Source organism: Akebia trifoliata, chromosome 4, assembly GCF_017979445.1.
Source record: "Akebia trifoliata isolate Shusen 1 chromosome 4, ASM1797944v1, whole genome shotgun sequence".
NCBI classification, from domain to species: domain Eukaryota; kingdom Viridiplantae; phylum Streptophyta; class Magnoliopsida; order Ranunculales; family Lardizabalaceae; genus Akebia; species Akebia trifoliata.
This window is the reverse complement of record NC_141378.1, coordinates 23,789,858-23,815,940: the sequence shown is the minus strand read 5'-3', so window position 1 is coordinate 23,815,940 and position 26,083 is coordinate 23,789,858. Positions and strand designations below refer to the sequence as shown.

The 26,083-nt window shown below is 32.8% G+C and overlaps 1 protein-coding gene across 1 annotated transcript; it reads left to right on the top strand.

The window, feature by feature from the left end:
* Positions 1–1,376: 1,376 nt before the first annotated feature.
* LOC147404546 (MICOS complex subunit MIC10-like) lies at positions 1,377–8,164 on the top strand. The gene is made up of 3 exons (XM_086440556.1): positions 1,377–1,662; positions 5,928–6,070; positions 7,986–8,164. Exons 1-3 carry the CDS (start codon positions 1,524–1,526, stop codon positions 7,998–8,000), a joined length of 297 nt encoding a protein of 98 aa, XP_086296682.1. The 5' UTR covers positions 1,377–1,523; the 3' UTR covers positions 8,001–8,164.
* The last annotated feature ends 17,919 nt before the right edge of the window (positions 8,165–26,083 follow it).

Below are 26,083 nucleotides of genomic sequence, written 5' to 3'. Positions count from 1 at the left end.
TGATAAAAAAAAATTCTGAAATTTGCTTAAATAACCAAACTATAATCACGTAGACCCTAAAATTGATAAAAAAAAGTTCTAAAATTTCCATGTTTATAGGGTTAGAAAAATCAAACCAAATAAAATAAAATAGATAAAAAAAAATTCAGAAATTTGCACAAAACTATAATCAATTAGACCCTAAAATTGATAAAAAAAAAAAAAAAATTATGATCCATATTTAGATGGTTAGAAAAATCAAACCAAATTGAATAAAATTGATAAAAAAAAAAAAAATTATGAAATTTGCTTAAATAACAAAATTATAATCAACTAGACCTTAAAATTGGTAAAAAAAATTCAGAAATTTTCATGTTTATAGGGTTATAAAAATGGAACCAAAAATCTTGTTTGATTCAACTGTTTGTCGAGAGAGAAGAGATGAAATTTGCACAAAACTATAATCAACAAAATAATAATCACAACTATAATCAAAGTAGACCCTAAAATTAAAAAAAAAAAATCTGAAACTTCCATGTTTATAGGGTTAGAAAAATCGAACCACAAATCCTGTTTGATTCCGCTGTTTGTCGAGAGAGAAGAGACGAAGTGGAACTCCGGCTACACGCAGATCTATGTGGGGCTCGACAGAGAGAGAGAGCTTCACGACGGAGAGATCTTTGCAAGATCGAGACTGAACAGCTGTGCGCAACTGTGTGAGAGGCTTCTAGACAAAAAAGAAACAAATATAAGCAGAGAGAGAGAGACCGTGAGATAGAGAGAGAGGTGTGATAGAGAGAGAGAGAGAGAGAGGTGAGATCTGTGAAAGCTTCTGTTGAAGAAAATAGAGTAAAGGGGCTGGGGCAAAATCGTCTTTTCACTTCAATCGTTTATTCGATGTTTTATCCCCCCACAAATGCGATTAAAAAAGCGTTTCAATCGAGCTTCTCCATTTTGCGTTTCAAAACACAATTACAAACCGCAGATTTTTAACACTATTTTTATCAAATGGTAATTACGAGTGAAATCATAGTTTTTCACCGCAAACGCAATGAAAACCGCGTTTTGAAACGATAACTAACACCTTACTTTCTCTCAGCAGAAAATATTTTGTAAAATTTTATTCCAATTATAATCTTGAAGCCATTTTAAGCCTGTCCAAAAGTTTTCATCGTTTTTGGTGCCTACTTGGCCACGGCCCGGTGTTCCCTTTGGATAATGAACAAAATCTTCCTTTAAAATTAAGAGCTTGCTTGCTTAACTAATTAAATTAATAAAATTTAATCAAATTTGGCCACGTGCTACCTTAACCAGTCTTCGAAAATGACACCAAAACTGGTTGGGAACTGAGTTCAACCCCGACTCGAATCTTACTATTAGACTCGCAATCGCTCGAGTTGTATACTGGACTGAGTGGCAAAAATCGGCGCATGTCCACCATTTGTGTTCATGTATTAGGGCTCACGAACAAACCCTCGTCTCTATCACATTGTGTCTCTGTGGATCGAAGAAGAACAACAAATTAGGGTTAGAATTATATTGAAATGGCGGAAAATAATGAAATCCCTCCTCCGCCTCCACATCTCGATCTGAATGCAAAGTGGGACGCTTGTCTCGATCTAACGGTTCGTCGATTTTTCTACTCTTCTTTGGCTGGAGCTTTCGCTGGTCTCCTCCTCTTCAGTGAGTTTTTTTTTCTTCCCTTTTTCTTCTTCTAGGGTTTTGATTTTAATTTCCCATGTATCATCTCTATCAATTAATTTTTATTTTTTTCATTATTTATGCGTCTGTTTGGAATCTTGATCCACAAGTAATTGATCACATAAACATGTCTTGTAATAGTTTTTTGGGGAAAACAAGACGTTAAATTCAATTTAGTGAGGTATCGATCAATAACTTAGGGGCTGTTTTGTTGATATTGAGGAAAGTTAAGCGCGCTTATGAGCATAGTAGTCAAATTCGGATTCGGCAATTACTTTTCCTTAAATCTATCATCTTCAACCTCCCTAAGAGCCTTAATTTTTTTTGTTGAGATTTACAGGTCCATAAAGATAAAAAATTCAAGGTTGAAGGGTAAAAATGTTGCCCTATTAGGTGACTAATTGTTGATAATTTCATTGATTTGCCGATTTAAGCGGTTGTTTCTTATTCGGATAATTTTATGATCTTTTGGGAAAATTCGGAGAATTTATGACTATGCTTGGGAGAATTTCCCCCTCTTTTTAAAGATATATGTGGATAACGCTTTCCATATGTTATTAGTCATACACTTTTAGATTTTTTTTATGATCTTTTCTTTGGGAGAGTTGACATTTTCAAGAATCTTACGATCGTCCTCTAGTAGATGAAAGTGGATTTGAGAAATATTATTTTATGGGATTCTGGATAGGGTTTGGATCTGTGAAGTCATGCAAATATGTGACCACATTTCAGATATTGTATTTAAAGTTAACGTTTCATATGTATACACAAGCAGATTTTATCTCTAAAGAGTGTACTTCATTTATTTATTTTGGTATTTGGTATGAAGGTAATTCTCTTCTGTACTCTTTTTTAATTAATCTAAATTTACTTCATGGATTAAGATAAGAAGATATTTTTTTTGGTAGCAATGAATTTATAATTTCTTTGCGAAAAAATTAAATAATTGGGTCACTATTCACAAATTTCCTGCGTGGAAATCCATTGAAGATGACCACACCAAATAAGAGAGGGGGACAAGCCAAAGGAGACAAATGCATAGAGCTGTTACTAATGTGAAGAACACGATGCATCATTTTGAATATCCTACTAGATAACCCCCCCCCCCCCCCCCCCCGACAAACTTAATTGATTGAAAAAGAATGGGGAAAAAAGGAAATTGAGAATGATCAAAGTGATAACAAAGAGAACATCGATTCTTATAACATTTTTAGAATTTTAATGTAGCATGAGGAAAGAGATCACAATGTCCAAGGAATTGGTGGAAAACTGACATGGGATCTATCAATATCATCGTCATCTATGCCTCATCCAAAATATTTGGGCCAAAAACATGCGTCTAATTTATCTATTCAACTTTATATAGGGCTATATGGGATTGAAGCCCTAATGGGTATTCTGTTATGCTATCATTGCCTGGCCACTTCGCCTATCTTCTTCTCATGGTCAGGTCATTCTTCCTTCCTGTTGTTATCAAGGAGATATCTCTTCACATGCTGACCCTCTAGTTATTTCCACTTATGGGATGAAGGTGGGAACTCAGGGCATAAGGGTGTATCTCTATATGTTTTTTTTCTTGTCAATTAATCATAATTTACTTATTGTCCATGAGTCTTTACTAAAGTTGCATTGTAGAAAAAGAAATAATCGTAACTATAATCTAATTTTATTTAAAATTGAATTATAATATAAAATACCCTTAATTACACTCTAATCCTGCTAAAAAACAACTCCAAACTAATTTAAAACTCTAAGAAGCATCCAACTTGTAATAATTCCTTTAAAATCCTTTGTAGATGTATTCGTTCTGTAACCCACCTTTCCTTTTTATTTTTAACTGGGGGACTGATACTTTCCAGTCTTTGAATCCAAAATCCAAACTTGAAAACCTCAATATATATATCGGTAAAAATATCAATAGTTTTGGAATATGTAAAACTTTAATTCTTGTCATTTTCCCATCATATATAATATAATTGCATTTACATTAGGGAAAATTATAAAAAAAACCTATATTTTAAATTATTTATCAAAATAGTAACAAGTTTTAAAAAATTATCAAAACAATACTAAATCGACACTTAAAAGTGTTGATTTTTTTTTAAAAGTCCAACCACCTTGCCATATGTGAATTAGACCTCAAATCTATATTCCCTATGGTAGAACAAATGGAGAAATCAAGCTCACTGCCCCTCCACTTGTCTCTGAAAGTCCGAAATCGATTGTTGTCTTCAAATATCCCAAAAATCTCCAAAAGATGATCTAAATCATAGAAATTGTGGGGGGAACAACAATGGATACAAAATGCATCAAGTCCAACCACCTTGCCATTGGAGAATTAGACCTCAAATCTATATTCCTTATGGTAGGAATAAATGGAGAACTCAAGCCCACAACCTCTTCACTTGTCCCCGAAAGTCCTAGATCAATTGTTTCCTTCGAATATCTCAAAAAGCTCCAAAAGATGTCCCAAATCATAGAAATTTTGGAGGAAACAACCATGGACACAAAATGCATCAAGTCTAACCACCTTGCCATAGGCGAATTAAACCTTAGATCTATATTCCCTATGGTAGCAACAATTGGAGAACTCAAACCCATTGTCCATCCGAATAAGGTGATATAATGTTATCAGGAGACGCTAGGCTTCGGAATAGAAAAATGCTCTCTTTCTTTTTTTTCGTAAGCGGATTTCGCTCATCAAGTTCTTGTTTGATCTGCCGCTGTTAGAACACCACACCACAATATTCGTCCTTTTGGGGTTAATGCTCTCAATGGTGAATCGATCATTCGCTCCCCTTTTTGGAGGCCTTTTGACTTGACTTTTTATTTTTAGTGGGCATTAGCCTTTTTGTTCCCTTCATGCCTTTATCTTTATCCTTTTTTAGCGCCTTTTTTTGGTCTAAAGGGGCATAGGCCTAGTCCTTTTCTGGTACTTAGACAGGGATTAGGGATTGCCAGTGGAAAACTTATGGCTTCAAGCGCATTTTACTCTGGACTTGGCCTGAAAGTCTCAAATTGATTGTTGCCTTTGAATGTCCCAAAAAGCTCCAAAAGACGTCCCAAATCATTTAAATTGTGGAGGGAACAACAATGGACGCAAAATGCATGCCATATGTGAATTAGACCCCGCATATCTATATTCTCTATGGTAGGAACAAAAGGAGAACTCAAGCCCACTGTCCCTCCACTTGTCCCGAAAATCCTAGATCGATTGTTGCCACCGAATGTGTCCCGAAAAGCTCCAAAAAATGTCCCAAATCATAGAAATTGTGGAGGGAACGACAATGGACACAAAATGCATCAAGTCCAACCATCTTGCCATAGGTGAATTAGACCTTTGATTATATTCTCTATGGTAGGAACAAAAGGAAAACTGAAGCCCACTATCCTTGCACTTGTCCCCGAAAGTCCTAGATCGATTGTTGCCTTCGAATATCTTGAAAAGCTCCAAAAGATGTCCTAAATCATCGAAATTGTGGTGGGTACAACAATGAACACAAAATGCATCAAGTCCAACCACCTTTCCATAGGTGATTAAACCCGAGATCTATAATTCCCTATGGTAGCAATAAAAAGGAGAACTCAAGCTTACTGTCCCTCCACTTGTCCCCCTGAAAGTCCCAGATCGATTGTTGCCTTTGAATGTCCTGAAAAGCTCCAAAAGATTTCCCAAATCATAAAAATTTAGGAGGGAACAACAATGGACACAAAATGCTGCGGGCCAAAGGTACTATATAACAATAGTATGTACCTAATTCAATATGTCGCTTTGTGGACTGTCATTTAGTTCAAATAAGCATTCTGGTTTGACATCTATCTATTTTAAGAAATGAAATTTCAATTTTCTCTCTTGCACACACCTAAATGCAGTCAAAACTCAAAAGAAAAGAAAAGGTAAGGTAAATTCATTTGCCTTTCCCCGCTAATTCAGTGCCATATACTTAAAGGAGAGAAACATTTCAGTTCTCTGTGACTACTTTGAAATATACATCATAGAACTAGACATTGATCTCATTCTCACTAGCACTTAGTTGGAAAAAGTGGTATGCATCAAACAATATTGCTGAATGCTGTTCGCCCTGTGTGTTTATAGTCTATATCCAAATAAATTCGTACTTAAAATCTATATTATACTAATTCTTTAATCAACAGTTTGTAAAGAAATTTCAGTCTGCTAGTGCTATGACTAGTATTATAATATTGAGTTTATCAAACTATTCTGATTTTCTGATTTGTAAAACCAGGGAGCCCTGTAACTCGATGGACATCTCTAGCTTTTGGTTCTGGTATAGGTATTGGATCGGCATATACTGAGTGTTCTCACAAATTTGGCGGGTTTCCTCCAAAGTGGACTCCTCCTAAAGTTTCAGACATTCCTGCTTCTCAGGTAATTGTGGATTTTCACTTTGAATTGTTACCAGTGTTTTAAAAAGCAGATTCGAGCGGCTGGTCGGACTGGTTGGACCAGACCTGCTAGCTTCTATAGGTCGAGTTGACCAAAAAAACCCAATTTTTAAAAAACCAGTTAGCCCACTCGATTCAACCAGTTTGCCTGGTCGGGTTTGTGAGAGGATTGGTACGACTTTTGGGTGATTTTTAACATACGCCTCCACAATTTGGTGAATATGATTTTGTTAGTTCTGAGTTTTTTGTTTTATTGGTGTAAAGTTGGATGTAGATTTGTAAGGGGTTTTCTTTGAGGAGTTTGTATTTTGATGGAATATACTATTTTTGTACCTTATTTTAGGAATATACCAAAAATATTTACTTAATATTTCATTTTTGGGTCTGACCGAATTGACCCTGCTGGTCGGACCACTTTGGAGCGACCAGGTCAATCACACGGGTCAACAACCGGTCCGATTTTTAAAACATTGATTGTTACGCATTGTAACTTAGTGTCTCTGTTGAAAACTTCTATCATGGCAGTCGCTGCAACTGTATCTATGATTATTTAATGAAATATCTGTTGTGGCATGCATGTTTGAGAAAATATTATATGTTGACTATTGACCATTGTCAAAGGTCTTGAATCAGATTGTTATGATGGGTTCAGATTGATTGATGTTGTGAGTCTAAATAGGTTGAGTAGAAACTTTAGCAATCATGGTTCATTCATGGTTTGACACCAAGTTTGAAGCCAGGACTTAAATGAATACGGGAGGCAAAGCATTTGCATTGACTGAGTTCATCAAATGAGATTTGAGATGATTCTTCCCCTAGGTAATTGCCAACCAGAATCAGAGGTCATAGTGCCTTGATTACCTAAATCATGGCTTAGAATCGATCTCTGTCATACCCGTTAGGGAAATAGAAATGATGATCAAAACTGTCATTGACAGACTAATCTCTTGGATCATCACCATTTTAAAAAGCCTTAGAGCATCTCCAATGGAGCTATTAAAATCTACAAGTTAAAGATGCCACGTAGGCACCTTCATCAGATGTTAGCCCATTTTTAACAAGTGAATTTACTTAGCCCATTTTTGTAAGTGTTGGTTATTTTTAAAATTTTAAACTAATAAAATAGTCATTGTTGACTATTGTTTTCAAAACTAACACATTAGTAAGCTGATGTGGCTAGCCAAACTGCTAGCGACAGTTAACACATACATTAGCATCTGACATCCTTAACATGTCCACTAACTTGTCTGTTGGAGCTATTTTGATGGCTAAATTTTAGCTTCTGACACTAACATGTCCACTAACTTTCCCCTGCAGATGCTCTTACATTTCCTTACACATTTTACTGACATAGGAAATCTCATATTTGGGGACTCCTTGATTTGATGTGTTTTAGAATTTCATTACATGTCTGTATCTTGTCAGATTACATTCTTTTGATTTATCATTTCCTAATCATGGCTGTATATCATTTTGAGAGCTTCTATTGGAACACCAACTTTTACTTATTACACCCCACTTTAAATAATAATAATAATAATTTTTTAAGTCAATGGTTGAGAAACAGTAAAAGTTGGGGTTCCTGTTTAGATTTCTGATGGTTAGATTTAGAATTTTATATGAGCTTAATCCTAATTGTAAACAACTGCTGAAATTGTTTGAATGTGTTATAATCTTTGTAATATTGAGGTAATAACCTGAATCGAAACTTTCGTAATGTTTGAATTGTGTGTTTTAGTCTTTAACTAGGTTGTGAAATAATTTAAGAAATAGAACTGTGATAAGTAAAAGTTGTGGTGTCAATAACAGCTCTCTTTATTTTTTCGTTACAGTTATTCAAGAACTAGTATATGATCATGTGTAGAAAAAGCATTAATTATGTTGTACTATCTTTACAGGATGAACAAGAATGAGATTGGATTCTGTTGGAGGGACTCCAGAGCTATTAGGATTTCCTCAAATTCTTAGCGGATTTTTGTTTCGTTTTTCTGTAATAGCATACTGGGGTTGCTGCTCATCGATTAATTAACAGCTCACCAAATGTTGACAAGTTTCTTATAAAATCTGTTGCCTTCAATTGCGGATTTGTCTGAAAAGGATAGATATTGTGCTTTTTTGGAAGAATAAGCTATGTGAGCGCTGTTCAGATTCTTGCAGGTAAGAAAGGGCTCATTTTTTGCTGGAAGTTTTAAAATGTCATCTCAAGGCAATGTCTAGGTCTGGCAAAAAAAAATTTGAGAATTTGTTCGACTAGGACACCTTGACAATACCAAAATATATTCAGTATTTTGGTCTGATTTCAATTGAAATTGAAACATCTTGGCCGAAGGCCAACCTCATGTTCCTTAACATAGGAGATTGGCATGTCAGTCTCCAGTTTATGTTGGTCACTTCAGGTCATGGTAACATGTTCAGATTTGTTAATTATTCGGTGTGGTTGGGGGTTCAAATCGGTAAATTCGAAAAAGTTTCATAATTTTTTTTTTTCAGAGGTTATGCAAAACATGCTTTTGGATTTCTCACCAAAATCCATTGTTTTCAACCTCTCTAAAGATATTATCTTCTTGATAAGAAGGGAAAAAAATGTTAAACCATGTTCCATATGATTAATTGAGGAATCATTGATTAATCGGATAATTTGTCAATTTAATTGGCAACCATTAATATGCCGATTTAATTCGTTAACAGTATGAGAATTTTTTGATATACTTGGAGCATTTTGTGATGCTTCTGTCCGACTCTTAGGTTTTGTTTCAATTGAGAGAAGAGAAATCCATTAAGAGAAGAAAAGAGGAACTCAATTTCTGTGCACCTTGTTTGAATCAAAGGAGAAAAATTGAGATAATTTTGAAACTTTAAAATATTTTTAAAGAGATTTATGGACAGAGTTGAAATTATAAAATATTTTATCAGGATTTATCTCCACTTTTGGATGGAGAAAATTCACCTTTTTTTTTTCTCTTTCTCTTAGATTCTTTTCTCTTCTTTCACCACTTAACAATCCAAACAAGAGAAATGAGAGAAATTCCTTTATTTTCTCTCTCTTCTCTCCAGTTCTCTCAATCCAAGCACAGCGTTAAATTACAGAATTTGAGAAGTCAAAAGTATCTTAAGCTCGAATTCTTGAGAGTTGTTTGCTTCAGGTTTTTAGAATGTAATCCTTGCCATAATCCAATTTTAGAATTCAATTTTTGGATTATGAAGTGATCAACTAGAACAAGACAAGATTTGTTTATGTGATTTGAAAAAATAAATAAATCTGGTTGTTGCATTTTTGCGCTAATAAAATAGGGTCGGGATCCATATACACATAAAGTACTCATATATCCACAAATCAACACAGCCGTTGGATAAAAAGATGATGGATGGCGCAGGTTGCATCCAAAGACTAATAAACTCACGTGCCTAGAGGTTCAGTTGAAACTATGAGTAATTGCAAACACCTCCCCAAAATCATCCAACTCAAAAAATCCAGGAAATCTACTTCTTCTCTATTTTCCATTGACGATGCCCTAACCCTCTCCATTAGAAATTCCTTCAAATCCGATGCCGTTGATGCCCGAACCCTCTCCATCTCCATTGTTCTCTTTTTTTCCATCTCAGAAGACGACGACGATGGGATCTAAAGACGTACAAATTAATTCAAATAGGATCAACGTTGATGTCCTAATCCTCTTCATCTCCATTGTTCTCTTCTCTCATCTCAGACGACGACGACGGACTTGAAGAACTCGATTTCTAATTTAGACAAACAGGTATTTTGCATAGTTTACTTCAAATAGTAGATTCTTTTATAATAAAACAAATATATTTTGAGATCGTGTTTCTGTTATAATTCTCACTGTACAGTTCTTTTGCTAAAACCTACTTTGTTAATGTCGGGAACTCGATTTCTTCATTAAAGAAGTCCACATTGCAGCATTAAATGGCATAACAACTTTAGCTACTGATCTATTCAACAAACCAAATCACTCAAATCCCCCAAAAAAATTCAGCAAAAACAACACTCCTACATCTCTCAATATTGCTTGGTTTCTCTCCGAATTTCTATATTTTAGATATGTTTTCTTACTTAAAAAACCCAAATCATTCCTTCAAAATCCTTCTTAGACGCATTAAAGGAGCATTTTTTGTTGTTTCTCCTTCATGGGCTTTGTTAAACTTAACTGAAAAACCCCATTTTTCCCATGAAAATGCTCTATTTAACACCCCAAGTGGCACTTTCGTGCAATTTCTTCTCTGTTTCTTTAATGGGTATTTCTCCAAATATTTGAAAATTTTGTTAAGAGATTCAATAGTGGAAAACTCTGTTTTGTGCATGTAAGGTAAGAATCTTCAACTATTTTATCTTATATTTTCTTTATGAAAACAACTTCATAATTTCTTGGTGGTTTGCCTAATCAAATCCTTGATTTCTCAGTTTATTTATCTAATCTTTCTTATACTAATCTCAAATCTGTCGATGGACAATTTCCGTTGCCAATGTGTTTTTCCATTGTAACTTTGTATGTGTATTTTAAATCAGCAATATCAATGTTTCTTATTTTATTCATTCCCAGATTATTATCTTGGATTACATTTAAGGGATAATTATCGAATCAACCAAATTTTGGACCTGTTTAAAAAGAGATTGGACTAGAGATTAGTTTGTGCTATATTTAATTTCTTGGCTGTTTGTCTAATTGCTTCATTGATTCCTCCCTATATTTGTTCAACATTTGTGAGATATTTGAGATAAATAAAAGTTGGATTTGTATATTGAAAGTTATATTAATTTTATAAAATTACAGTTGAAAAGTATAAAAGACATAACTAATATCAAATTTATTTGAAGACTAAAAATATGGTTTGTAGAATATAGACCCTTTTTAAAATATCTTGGAGTACGATTCTCATTAGCAAATCTCTATGTTGAGGATTTAGAGCTTAGTTAGAAATGCTCTAAGATAATTATTTTGTTGCCTATGATTTCAATCTTTTAATTCTCATGTTGTGGTATAAGCAAATAAAAATAACTTTCATCTATATTAGGTATTCAGATTTTTGAAATCGAATAGATAATACACGTATGAAGCATACACCTCATATTTTTCCATTTATCAAATTTTCCTATTTTCCTAAAATTGCTTGGCTTCTTATAGGCCTTGAAGAAGGCCATCTTAATTAATCATCAAGGACCTAAAATGTTTATGATCAGGACTAGAATTTACAAATTAAATAATAAGAAATTTTCACATGATTTCTTTACAAAATCCAAGAGTTAGTCCACTGGTTATGCAATTCAGATCAATAACTAGCCACGTGTATGTAAGATTATTTTTCAGTAGGATGATGAATTCTTGGTCGTATATTTTGTCAATATTGTCCTCGTAACTTTTCTGATCAGAAATAAACATGCATGGTGTAAACAAACATGCATGCCCACAAACATACATACCCACAACCACGCAAAATGATGGTGGACCAAGCGGCCATATATTTTGTCAATAAATACATAATATCATCTACTAGAAAAAAAAAAAAAAAGACGAGCTACAAGGGAAGTAAAGTGACGATGTTTATGCAAAATCAGTCTGTGTCTAAGTTAAAACTGAAGTAGATAATGCAAAAATTGTCATAATAATGACATACATATACCTCATTTGTATTAAGAAGAGAATTGTGAGTCTTCTTGAAATCTATGGAAAGTCAGCTCCATCTTGTATATGAGATTTTTTAGTCTTGGGCATGTCTGGGAAATTCAATAATCTATTTTGAGTTTTTTAGTCAGTAGTTGTAATATTTCATTTTAATTTTTCATGTTGGTTAGTGTTTTATGATGTTTACCCAACTCTCTTTTTTTTTTTTCTTTTTTTTTCATATTATCTTCTCAAGTGTTTGAGATATCGATGGAAATAAAAATTTCATGTGCTTATGGCAAAGGAATTTGTCAAGTATGCATTTCAGGAACTTCAAGAAATTCAAATCGTCATTATCTTAAATGTCCAAATGCAGTAAATTTTAATTATATAACATAGGCTTTGATAAGAAATTATTGAAACTTTATGAATTCTTTTCTCTGTTTCTTCTAGGTTAGAACTGACAATAATTATGGATATTGGATTTTGATGGATAAACTAAAATGATGTAAATGTGGGTGTGGACCTTGCAAATTAATAACTACCATATCAAACAAAAATGTAAATAAAAGAATTTTTTTTTTATTATTGTCTTAAACCAATTGTAAGATTTTGTTTAATTTATTTGTACTGAATCAACATGTAGTTTAAAGTGAATTTTTTTTCTCAAACTATGTCTTCTTATGTGAATTTTTTTTTAGTAGGAAAAAAATAATTGCGAATTTTTCATGTGGGATAAGGAGTTGAAGACTAATGCATCAACAAACATAGAGGATGGTAAAGAAATTCAGAAGGAAAAAAAATCGAAGATCTTTGTGACAATATTGTAGATCATTGTATTAATTTAAAATAAAAAATTAGATAAATTAGAAATTGAGAACTAGAATAGATATTTATAATCTTTGTAATTTGTATTTAAAGTAATCATTCAAAACCACTTGATATATACTACTTAGGGTATATTATGGATCCATTTTACTTGTAATGCTTGATCTTCTTTAGATGATTTACATTGCTTTTTTTCTTTATAAGTCTTGCATTTGATTAATTGAAAATGAGTTTTTGTTTCCATAGGTTTTGTGAGATTGATATCTTTGGAGATTTGTTGAGATTTTAGTATCTCTTGTTTTATTAAAAGTCCTATTATAAAAAATCTCATATACAAGATGCATAAAAAATCCTTTATGTGTCTTTTGCAGGAAGGCCTATGGATCACTAATAAAAAAAAAAACTTATACAAAAGAAAGAATTTTTGTTCATATTAGATTCACAACATTTAAAAAAAATATATTTTGTTGTTACTTGACATTTATTTAAGGCTAAAAGTATTTTCCTGAATACTAAATGCTGCAAACTAAACAAAGCCTTATTGGAAGAAAAAAAACTCGTAAGTAGACTCTTTTGCACATTTTCTACTAGCATAGGTGCTATTGCATAAAAAATCTTATATACAATATTCATAAAAAATCCCAGACATGCTCAAGACTAAAAATCTCATATAGAAGATGCATAAAAAATCCCTTATAAGTTGTTCTTTCAATTCAACCAACAATGGGAAATAACCTAAATAGCAATGAAATAAAGTTGATTTAAGAACATCAAATCAAAATGATTAGTCTTGATCCATTTCATGCAAGCAACTCCTCCATACTCCACAATGCATTCGTTTCTCAGCTTCTTAATGTCAAGATAAACACGACGTATCCCCCTGTACTACAAAAATATTGAACCTACAATAAAGTCATAACAAAGTTGTGTGAAAGTAACCCGAATGACTTCAATCAAATAAAAAAAATAAATTAAGAATGACCTTTAAAGTAGATTTCGCATATACCATTTTAAAGTAGACTTTAATTCATACCTTAGACTCATAGTATGCCTAAAACGTAAAGTTGGAATGGGATAAAATCACTGCCATGAAAGTCATACCATATACTCATAGCCTTCCAAATCTATCGTTTTAAGTTTTGAACTTATTCTAATATAATATGAGAGAGTTGTTGTTGGCACCCCAACTTTTTCTTATTACATACTAATTTCTTAAATTATTTAGATTGCTGCTATTGTCCATCATCCTTCCACTCAGCTTTCCTTACTACTATCCACTCAACCTTCCATTCAGCCTTCCTCACAGCCATCCCCTCAACCTTCCACTTTGCCTTCCTCACAACCATCCCCTCAACCTTATACTCAGCCTTCCATACAGCTTTTCACTTAGCTTTCCTCATAGTCATCCCCTTACTATTTCATACCAGTTATCAAATAATGACATTTTTGTGTAAATTAAACGAGAATAATTAATAATAAAATAGACATCATTCACATAAAATTAAGGGACATTTCAAAAGAAAAATGAAGTCAAGCATAAGGATGGAGAGATAGGAATGCTTATAAACATATGAAAGTAAATTTATCAACTATCTAATGCAAAGAAAGGCTTCGTGATCGCTCTCAATGTCTTGGCCCAATTCTTCTATATCATCAATTTTTTAGGAAAAATCATAAATAAGATTATGTTATAATTTATTCAATTAAATGCTTCAAATTAAGTCATTAGTTTATAAAGAGAATTACAATTACCTTAAATAGAATATTTTTTCTTTCTATTTAGATTCATAGGACATATTCACTTATCGTGTACAAGTTTATGGTAGAATGTACACTTTTTTTTTCTTTTATTGGCTCAACTCAATACTGTTTTTCAATCTACCCGTAGTACGAACATTTTCTTATCCCTTCTTATCATTTTTTCTACCCTTTGTTTGCTAGATATTCGGGTCTAAAAGTAACAACTGAGGTAGGTTACATTTTTTTTCATGTGCCTCTTCAATTGTTGGACCACAGTTTCTGTCATTTCTTCAATTCAAATTATATAAATTTGTTTGGACATTTCATTGACGACATTCATGAAAAATGTGTATGCCTTCATTGAAGGTGATGCATGATTGGCCAATGTATTATGTTGTTTACACATATTGTCATATCTCAATGCTTTTGACAGTTCATTCTCATCGATTGTTACTTGTGTATCCATTACCTTAAATTTGTTAGTCCCTTATCTCCATCTCTCAATAATAAAGTGTGATGGTATAATATCAATGTCAAGGTGTGCGAATACCTTTAAAAAGTTTCAACAAATAATTTCAAGAAATTCAAATATTTTGTACTCGCATGTATCTTTGTAGGTATCCATATTTATTTTCAAAACAAAGTCATCAGGCTTGCCAAATTTAGTTTTCACTAAAAATGATTGAAATCCTTCTTCCATTTCGCTTCTTTCAACTTTATATCAGAAAACTTGGACTCATTCATCCTTTAATTTTTTAAATATACTTTTCTAATAAACTCTTGCTGCATGTTTCAAAAGCAATTCATTGTCATTGACACATCAAAACTTGTTTTTTGTCTCATAATCTTGACCACTCTCATTTTTCATAATATCCTTCAATGCTTCCTCATACTTTATAACAAATTCTCTGAGATTTGTTGTTGAATTAACGAATCCATCCAAGAATGCATTGATGCTTTCGCTACACCCAAGATTTTCGTATTTCAAACAGGTATTGAAGTCATTCATTTTCTTCTAATCCATTTTTCTGAATCATATTCTACTATTATTTTTCGAACACTTCCCCAGTATATGTCGATCAAATACATTTTTCTATCTTACTTTTGATAGTAGAAGTTTCAAAGTATTTATGGGACAACTTCTTTGCAAACTTTTTCCTAATATAACAAATGCATAAATGATGAAGGGTGTTGGAGAAAACTTTGGCAATTGAATTCTTCATTGTCAAATCCTGGTCTATGATTATTGAAATTGGATGTCGTTCTCTCATAGTTTTAAGTTAAATCTCAAACAACCATACAAAAGTAGCCTCTGTTTCATCTCCTAGAAGAGGGCATCCAAATTCGATAGACTGCAAATGATGGTTTATTCTTGTAAATGGGGCAAACGACATCTCATACTTATTTGTCCTATAAATTATGTCAAATGTCACATCACCAAAATATTTATATGATAGTCTTGACCTTGCATCCACTAAAAAAAAATTAATTGTTCTCCCATTATCATCATATTGTATCCTATAAAAAAATTATAGATTTTTATTTCATTTTTCAATGAAATACTCTAGTACACATTGGGCATCGTCTCTTTCCAACTCCTTACACCTAACATTTTGAAGGTGATTGTAACAGTCTACCATCAAAATTGATTATATCTTCACAAAGAATTGATGAAACTTTATTAATTTGAAGGTTTTCTTTATGTAATGTTTCTGTTAGATCCTTAACTACGCTCGACATATTTCGATTCGACTTCATGTTTCTGCTTGTGCTTATGATCATCGTTGAAAAGTAACACTTTCCATTTTACTGCATATTAGTCAAATACAATGCGTATGTATGCTTCACATCTACATTTAAAAGTGAAATAACTTCTTGTAACTCTCTTCTTCCCCTTTTCATTCTCATTTGTCATCGCATTTTCTTTCACCTTTGATTTATGTTTGCCTTCATGTATGCAAATATATGTTATCCCAATCACCTCATATTGTCTTTGAACTACTTCGAACACGAATACAAAATCCTTCCTGACGTCTATAATCTTCATAGTATTTTTTTGCTCCTTTAATTGAATAAAAAAATATCCTAACATATGGTGTACTTAATTTTCAAACATCTTTGTTTGGACTAAGGTAATCAACACGTTTCCCACTATCTACTTGGATGGTCGAAGATGATCCCATATTTTCATTAATAGGTACATTCCCACACTTGTCAATGTCAATCATATTCATGAACAATTATCTAAAATAAATTAACAATTAACAAATGAGTATCAAAATTAATGACATTTAACTTTACACATAACATAATACTGTGCATAATTACGTAAAAATAAAAAAAGAATAAGAACCACAAAATTTAAGACTCTTTATTTTCATTTTTGTTTAATGTGATAGTTATTCATGAGAATTAAAAGGTTGAAGTAACAATGGCCAATTCTTAAAGTAAAAAAAAAAAAATTGAATTCTATTTTTCTAAAATCCAATTAGGGCCACTCTTTATTTTATTTTCCTTAAAAAGAAAATTGGAAGGGTTCTTCTTTGAGTGATCCATATTTAAATTGGAAATCCAAACACTATTGTACTAACATGAGTTTAAATCTTGAATTTGAGTGTTTGAAATCGATTGATAAATAATTAAGATTCCTGAAGACAAAGTACCACATTCCCTACCCTTCAAACACAAATCAATAAAAAAAAACCAAATAAAAATAATATCGAAACCAACCTAAGATAAAATTGAATAAGAGGAGCTGAAAACTAAAACTAAATAAAGACTTTGAAACCTAAAATCAAACTAAGAACTTTGTAAATATCTCACAAAAAAATTCAAGAAAAAAAAGATTTCGTTAAAATCCAAAACAGATTTCGTTCTTTATTTTACCTTTTAACAAATTACAGAACTCCAAAATAGGTATGTACTTGAAGAAAATCTAAAACTCAGCAGTTTTTTCTTTCATTGTAACTTTTTTCACATAAAACTAGATATGGGTAGTGAAATACACTTAGAATAATCCAATGGGTATCCTTGAATTTTTAGAAATAAGTAAGAAATTAAACTTATTATGGAATAGCACCCCAACCTCAGCATCATTTGTAAACTAGATATGGAGAAGAACAATACAGTGAGAATTATAACAGAAACAGGATTTCAATTTTTTTAATATTATAAAAGAATCCACTGTTTGAAGTAAACTATGCAAAATACCTATTCGTCTGAATCAGAAATCAAGTTCTTCAAGTCCATTGTCGTCGCTTGAGACGAGAAAAGAGAACAATGGAGATGGAGAGGGTTGGGGCATCAACGTTGATACTATTTGAGTTAATTTATGCTCCTTTAGATCCCAACGTCGTCATCTTTTGAGATGGAAAAAGTGAACAATGGAGATGGAAAGGGTTCGGGCATCAATGACGTCGAATTTGAAGGAATTTTTGATGGTGACAATTAGGGCATCATCAATGGAAAATAGAGAAGGAGAAGTAGATTTCCTAGATTTTTTGAGTTGGATGATTTTAGGGAGGTGTTTGCACTTACTCATAGTTTCAATTGAAACTCTACGCACGTGAGTTTATTAGTCTTTGGATGCGATCTGCGCTGTCCATCGTCTTTTTATTCGATGACTGTGTTGATTTGTGGATATATGAGTTGCTTTATGTGTATATGGATCCTGACCCAATAGAGCAAACCCCCAACAAGAAGAAAAAACATTACAATGTATCATAGTTCTGCCTAGAGGCAATCTTACAAACAATGTCCATAAGACGACTTGGGATATCTGTGTGGGTGAACTTAATACTACCAATAGAAGGGAGATAGGAGGCTAGGAAATCCGCAGCCGGTTGCATTATCTATAGGTGAATTTGAACTCAATGCTTTGGAATAGGGCAGACCTAGTTTTAATGACTTTAACCAACCTTTCTTGTTTCCAAGGAGTTACACACTCCCCTTTGATATAGGCTATACTTACTTGAGAGTCAGATATGACCTCTAAAGGTTGAATGTTTTCCTCTGCAGCTATTAACATGCCCTTAAGGATTGCTTGCAATTTGTGGAATATGACTACCTTGCCTTGGGTCAGCTCAACTAGAGCTTTCACCACATTACCTTTATTATCTCTGATAATGGCTCTTTCACTACCCATGTTGCCTCTAAAGGACCCATCAGTGTTCAGGATAAATCTACTCTCATGAGGCTTGACCCATCTGCATTTCACAGGGGGTCCTTGGCTCGAACTTTGGGCAAAGGTTCCATGAGGCCATGAAGGCTCTGGTGGAGGCATTGTCTTCACTGCAAGCATCAATGCTTTGGATCCTTTGTTGACCATATCTGATTATGGACTCTAGGAGGTCTAGCGGCTTATAACTATTCTGGAACAACCTTCTACATCTCTTGGCCCATATGTGATGAATGAAACGCATTAAAAACCAACTTCTTCACCAAGGAACTGATCAATTTGCCTCTAAAGTTGTTGCAAGCCCAGTCCACTTCTAAGCTCCATGATCTGTTCGAATGGTTTATATTGGATCTTTTCAAGATTCTTTGCCACTATTCAAAGGCAAAATCACAACCTAGGAATATGTGGTTCTTGAACACCATATCTATGGTTCCTTCCACCTCTCAGCGTTGGTGGTTATGTCATGGATGAGTGAGCCATAACGTCTAAAATTAATTTTGTTTTTAAAAGATATACTTTTTAATGAAATTATATAAGGGTGTTATATCCTTCTTTAGAAGAAGAAAAAAAGGATAGCTTCTATTGTCACAGTATCTAGACTCAAGAGCACTCCAATTAGATGGTACTAATCAAAAATTAATATCATCTTGAGGTGCTCTGAGTAAAAGTTAGTGTGGCAATAGATCTCAAAAAATCAAGGAGAAGAATTTAAGGTTAAAAAAAAAAAGTATGAATCTCCATTTCGTGCCTTGAATATGATGAAATTCCGAGTTTGGTACATTGTTCATTTTAATACCCCAAACACGTTTATCCAGTGAATTCATCTCTTTCGAGTTCGTTGAGCAAATACCAACGATTTTTCCATATCAACAATCTTGATGGTAATTTATCATCAAATTCGTTGATTATAAAGTGATGAATTCATTGAAAAAGCCACATTTTAAGAATTAACATGAATAGTATACTGGAACCAAAATTTTGTTGTAAGTTGCGAACATTTTGGGAAATATCTCAAAAAATAAAATAAATAACAAGTACCCTTTAGATTAGGATAATTTTTAGGCACCCCTTTGGATCTTGCTGAGAATTTGAGATACCTCCTTGTGTTTTCTAACTGATTACATGTTTATTGACTAGGAATTCATGAGAGATGAACAAAAACTGACCAAAACACCTTCACCTTGACAAAAGTCCTTGATTTTTCCTCTAAAATCTTATTTTCTTTGACCTCAAATTATTACCTGCCAAATTGGACAAGAACTTAAATTTGTTGCATTCCAACAAGTCTGATCATTTTGGTTAATCGGTGTAGGTTCTTAACATTTGGTATCAAAGCAAACCCTATGTCTTCAATTCAAGTCATGGAAAAGGTTGAGGTTTGAATTAAGGATTTGAATGGGCTTGGATTAGAAAAAAAAAAAAAAAATGAATATGGTGGATGAGCACTTGCCAAGTGATAAACAAAAAGTGAAAGTAAATGAGAAAATTAGGTGGCAATTTTAAGGGATCCATAGGCCAAAATAAAGGGTTTTTGGACTTCTTTCATGATTAGGCTTGTGCAATTTTGGGTGTCTACATACACTATTTGCATATATGTCTATATCATGATTGTTTAGAGATTTTATTTTGCAACCACATAAATCTGTATTTATACATTGATAGGTTGTGAGATCGAGTGTTGAAGTTTCAACGGTGAATGATTCTTGTTGAGATCCATGAGAAGAAGATTAGATTTGCTAGTATAGAAGAGGTGGTTCATGTAATCGAAGTGTGAAGGATAGAAGCACAAAGAAGCAATCAAAGATTAGTTGTGGAATCAAGTCAGTTGATAATTTTTGTTGTGCGTGGGGTAATTCTTGTATTCCTATCATCTCTTGGTGTGTGCTTGATCTGAACGAGATACCGTGATTTTTCTCGGAAGGATTTCCATGTAAACTTTTAGTGTATTCTATGGCATAATATACTTATATTGATTAGATTGATTCTATTATACCTTTTGTCATTTGTGTAAATCCGTAGTCAAGAGAAGGTACTATGAAATATCATAAGACAATGGTTATTTTTATTTTTATGGGAAATCAATGACCATTTACTAAGGTTGAAGATGACTAGTTAAAGGCATTTCAATCATTTTATGTAAACTCTCTTATGGAAAACCAAAGTCAAGGATGTCATCTGTTTGAAAACAAATTTGTACCAAAACCTAAATAAGTTCTTCAAGATTATTGAAATTTAAATAAATGACCATGTAATAGTAAAAATAATAATTTCACTTAATGAATTTATTTTTATTTTTTTGGGATGGGAAATGAAGGAATATTTGCAAAAGTTGAAGACAACTAGACAAGGGCATTTCAATCATTTTATGTTAACTCTTTGATGGAAGATCAAATATTTAACTTTCTATAAAAAAAAAAAAGTATTATAGATTACAATAAAAATAAAAAAAATGATCAAGTTTTTGACCTAACTAAATGTATTTTAAAGTTGATTTGATGAGTTGGTTCATGTGAATTTGGGACTGATTCACTTGAAAATCCAATTGAGTTAATTCAGCCGAATTTGAAGTTAATTGGACAAGTTTTAAAATTTAAATGACTTTTTTTTTCCTAGTGCAACCAAGTGGAGGAAAACAAAATTTAACTATATTATTTTCTCATCATCTCTGTAATCAAATATATCCTTATAGTGTGATTTTATAATAGGATGTTGTGTAATCATTATGGGGGATTTTTTTGGATATCTCATTTATCGAGATACGTGTTATAAAAGATGATCAAATCTTCGTTGAGATAAGTATTACAAAGAATTATTAACTCCTCCTCAAGATACGTATTACAATAAATAAACAACTTCGATCGTCTTCTCTGATGAAGCTTCTAAGCCTCTAGTCGTAGTATGGTGTTGTCTTAACCTAAAAAGACATCGGTGGGATGTCGGTCAAGGAGCCTCCGACGATTAAATTAGATCTTAATTAAATTACAGAGCAAAAAGAATAGAACAAGTATAAGAGAATTATGCGTGGCTTGTGCCTCATACCTTGAATGTGAGTAGTCTCCTTATTTATAAGATTGAACTCATTAAAGGATGTAGAAAATTCAGTTGTAACTACTCACCCATGTTCTCTAGTATTTATGGTAATAAAAACCTATTATACTTTGATAATAATGAAGGCCCACTCCTTATGGTTATTTTAATATCCATGAGGAGTGACCTTAAAATGTAACTGCTCCAACTTGGTGACTATTCAATTCATCAAGTTTACTTAATCGAGTTATGTGTTTGCAACTTTGTCGAACACCATATGTGTTTTATTTTGTTAGTAAAGCATATTGTAATTACCTTTTCTACTTGAATAGTTTTATGATAAGACTAGTTATTATATTTTACTATGTTACTACTTGGATAATTTCACACAATTCTCTTAGTGTATCAATCTCTTTAAAATAATTCCCAAAAATAGGAGGAGAAGTATTAATAATAATAACAGCAGTAGTAGTATCAACTACTGAGCAATAATAGGAAAAGAAGTAGTAGCATCAACTAGTGAGTAGGAGCATGAGAAAAAGAAGAAAAAGCAACATTAACTACTAAGCATGAGCAGGAGAAAAAGAAGAAGCAACAAAATAAGCTGTTGAGCAGGAGAAGAAGTTGTAAGGGGTTTACTCCTTGTGAAGGTTGAACATTCTTGAGAAGAAAATAACAAATGATCAACTCTTTGAAGAGGTTGAACCTCTTTCAAATGCAAATAAAAAGGGGTCGACTCCTTGAGTAGATCGAACTACCTTATGGACAACAAGTGAAGGGGTTGGCTCCCAAGGAGATCGAACCACCTTATGGTACAACGAGTGAAGGGGTTGCTCCTAAGGAGGCTGAACCACCTTGTAGATAAGAGGATGAAGGGGTTGACTCCTTTAGAGGTTGAATCAACTTATGTTATGGTTATAATGGGTTGGATCCCTCTTAGCCGTACTGATTGAGTTATGTGTCAGACCCGTGGTATGTTTGAACCACTTAGATAATTGGATTTGGATTGGGTTGAATCGAATCCGAATGCCTTGATTTGACAACTTTGCTAATCCCAAAGAGTGTGATTGTTTTTTGTTCCTACAATCATGTTATAGGCAAGGGGTATTACTTATATAATAATGTTATTGATATCATCATAAGTACTCCTTCCATTTAGGAACAAAATGAAAATTAACAAAACTTGGTGGGGGTAATATAAATTCTCACGAGAAAACTTTCATGAATCTATAGATTTCGAGTTGTGATAATGTTACTCCCCCACATGACATACTCAAAATACTCTCCTTACGTGGCATGTGCTAGAAACATAGATTTTTTACATCAGGATACACATCTGTACATCCTCATAAATATGTGCAATTGTATATCCCAAGGCAAAAGATCTACAATTCTAGCACATGTCACATCAAGAGAGTATTTGGAATATGCTAGGTGGGGGAGTTCAATCATTGCTCATAGATTCTACATGTGTTCATTTAAAATAGAATAACGATGAATGCACGAGAGAAATATACGCGGCTGATGTGGCAAGGGCAAAGAATTGTAGATCTTTTTCCTAGTGTATCCCGAAGAAAAAGATCTATGGGTCTTTGCCACGTCAATCGCGTATGTTTTATACTATGCATTCATCACGACTCTTTAAAATAAGAATAATGATTAATGCACACGATTTTAGTACGTGACTGACATGGAAAGAGAACATAATCGCACATCTTGTGTATCGCGATGAAAAAGATCTATGATTCTATACCCTTGCCACATCAGCCGCGTACCCAACCGCCTACCAAAGTCACTTGTATTCATCATGATTCTTCAAATAAAATTGACATCAGTGGGCATTTTGGTCATTTAATGAACCCATACATATACAATACCATCTTATCTTAGCGTAGTGATGCTCCTCGTCGCTCCCATTAGGACCACGTACCTGTAATGGTGGGTCCCACAGATACTAATAGTATTGGACGGTATTATGGTACACGAATTATGCTGACGTGTAAAGACGTTTGGCCGAGCAAAATTAGCCGTTAGCAAGGCTCCAAGTCCATGGACTTGCGTCAAATAGGACAGATTCAAAAGAAATGGGTAATTAGTTATACCTCCTACAAAATTAGTGAAATTAAGTTTGCCCTCTCCAAATTGCAAGACTAGAGTACCCTCGATCAAAAGTCAACCTCTCTTTTTCTTCGATGGTATTACTGGATAAATGGGACACGTGCTAAACATGTGTTATGCTGACGTGTAAAGACGTTTGGCCGAGTAAAATTAGCCGTTAGCAAGACTCCAGCCCTTGGCATCAGAGTGGTGGGGCCCACAAAAAAGACTGATTCAAACGAAATGGATAATTAGTTATACCTCCTAAAAAATTGATGAAATTAAATTTGCCCTCTCCAAACTCCATAGTGCAAGACTAGAGTACCCTTGACTAGAAGTCAACCTCTCTTTTCCTTTATTAAATTAATAGTGAAATTTTGAGTTCATTCAAAATGCCCTTCAAAAATTTAAATTCACTTAAATCAATAAAAATTAACATTCATTCCGTCACAAGATGAGTAAACCTAAGCTTTCAATTTGGGATTTTGTTGCCATGTGCGGCACACGTTAAAGTGCTATAAATACACTTTGAAAATTAGATTTTGTATCTCAAATGCCCTTTAAAAAAATTATTTTTTTATATCAAAATATCCTCATATTCCAATTTCCTAAGTGTATTATCATTGTAGTTTAATGTAAGGGCACACGTTAACAAGACCCTTCAATTTGTAGGAGTTGAACTTAGAATCACGATTTTTTGTTGTTGCTTACAATGCTTAGACTACGAGATTTACAAATCACATGAGTCAGCATGTCATTCTCCCAGATTTAAGATATAGATTTTTCCAAATCTCGAGGGTGGAGCGAAAGAAAAAAAAAATCAAAATCAAGATCTTAAAAATTTAAATACGATATGAATTTCGACAGAATTTTTCCTAAAAATTGGATTTATGAAAAAATTTCACTTATATATCCAATTGTATTTCAACTACCATATTATAACAAATATATATTATTTTAAAAATAATATAACTATAATTACAACCTAAAAGTGTACGTATATTAATTACACAACTCATATCGATCGACAATTGTCCACGTCATAAATATTAGTTCTCACTCTCTAAACATATATATACAATAATAAACAACACACATGATGCTAATATATATAAGGAAATCCAAAAGTACACAGAACTAATTCCACTAAACTCCAATCTTAACTCACATATAACAGAAATAATGTTTATCATCCTGATCCTACTATCCCTCTATATAATGTTCCCCATCAAGAATAAACATCTTGATAACTAAGACATCTGTAATGTTTTGTTGGTTGGGTAAGTAACAAGAAAGTCACTCAATAGTAAATTCATATTTTAAATTAATAGTTATAATTGAATGGATAAATAAATTAATCTAATAGAAATAATGCAAGTTTTTAAATAAATAAACAAAAACGAATAATAATCGAAACAGACTAATCTTTAATAAAATAGTAACAAAATATTTCAATCTCATAATAAAATAAAATAAACATGAATATGACATAAGAATATCAATCCTGATGGTATAATTGATAAAAATGACGAGGTACACGACTGATACAAAAGAACCGATATGTATATCAATGCTCAATACTTAACTAGTGTTGAATTCACCATTAGTTTCTGATTTTATAGTTGATGTGACAATTTACCGTAATTGATTGACCGTGTTTTTCAGCTCAGGTTGACCATTGATCCTTAACGAAGATCAATTGTTTGATTATTTAAACTAATGGTATGCCTCTAGACCCAGATCTTCCTCTAGTAGACTAATTACTTGCCCTCATCTTCATCCTTTTGTGGGGTTTTCTCTTAAAATCAATCATCTTCTACTTATTTTTTATTTTTTTGAACCTTGAAGACAATATATAAAAAGCTTTGGAGAAGTAAAATGATGGATTTTTCTATATAAAATTCAAGGATTTCTATGAGACATTGAAGATAAGGTCAAATAGGTTAAAACTAATTTTCCATAGAGATTATGGCTTGAAGGTGATTGTTTTTAAGGTGATATCATCTTTAATTCAAAGATTCTTTTTTCTTTAACATTCAAAATGAGATATATCCCTAGAGGTTAATGGCTTGAAGGTGGAGCTTGTTAGTAGTTTGAAAAAATAGGGGTATATCTCTAATATCAATCAAAAAGAGGGGATACGTGCTATAAAATACATTATGCTGACGATAAAGACATTTGGTCGAGCAAAATACCTTGCTGTCATGGTTAACATCAAAGAAGTGGGGCCTACAAAAAGTAACCTCTCATATCACCCAAAAATAAATTCGGATGCTTCTTTGTGTCTCACACATTCTAATTTAAATGCTTTTTTTATTTTAGTAGTTGTATGTACAAGTCAAAGTTGTGTGAAGTTTTTTCCACATTTATTGTGGAACTTTACTAACTTACTATTAGTTGAAAAATTATTTTTGATCCCAATATATTATATAATAAAACATTGGTGGATCCCGCTTTCTTTTTTCCACATAAAGAGGGATTAAGGTTTTTTCTCGCTATGAATCTCCAG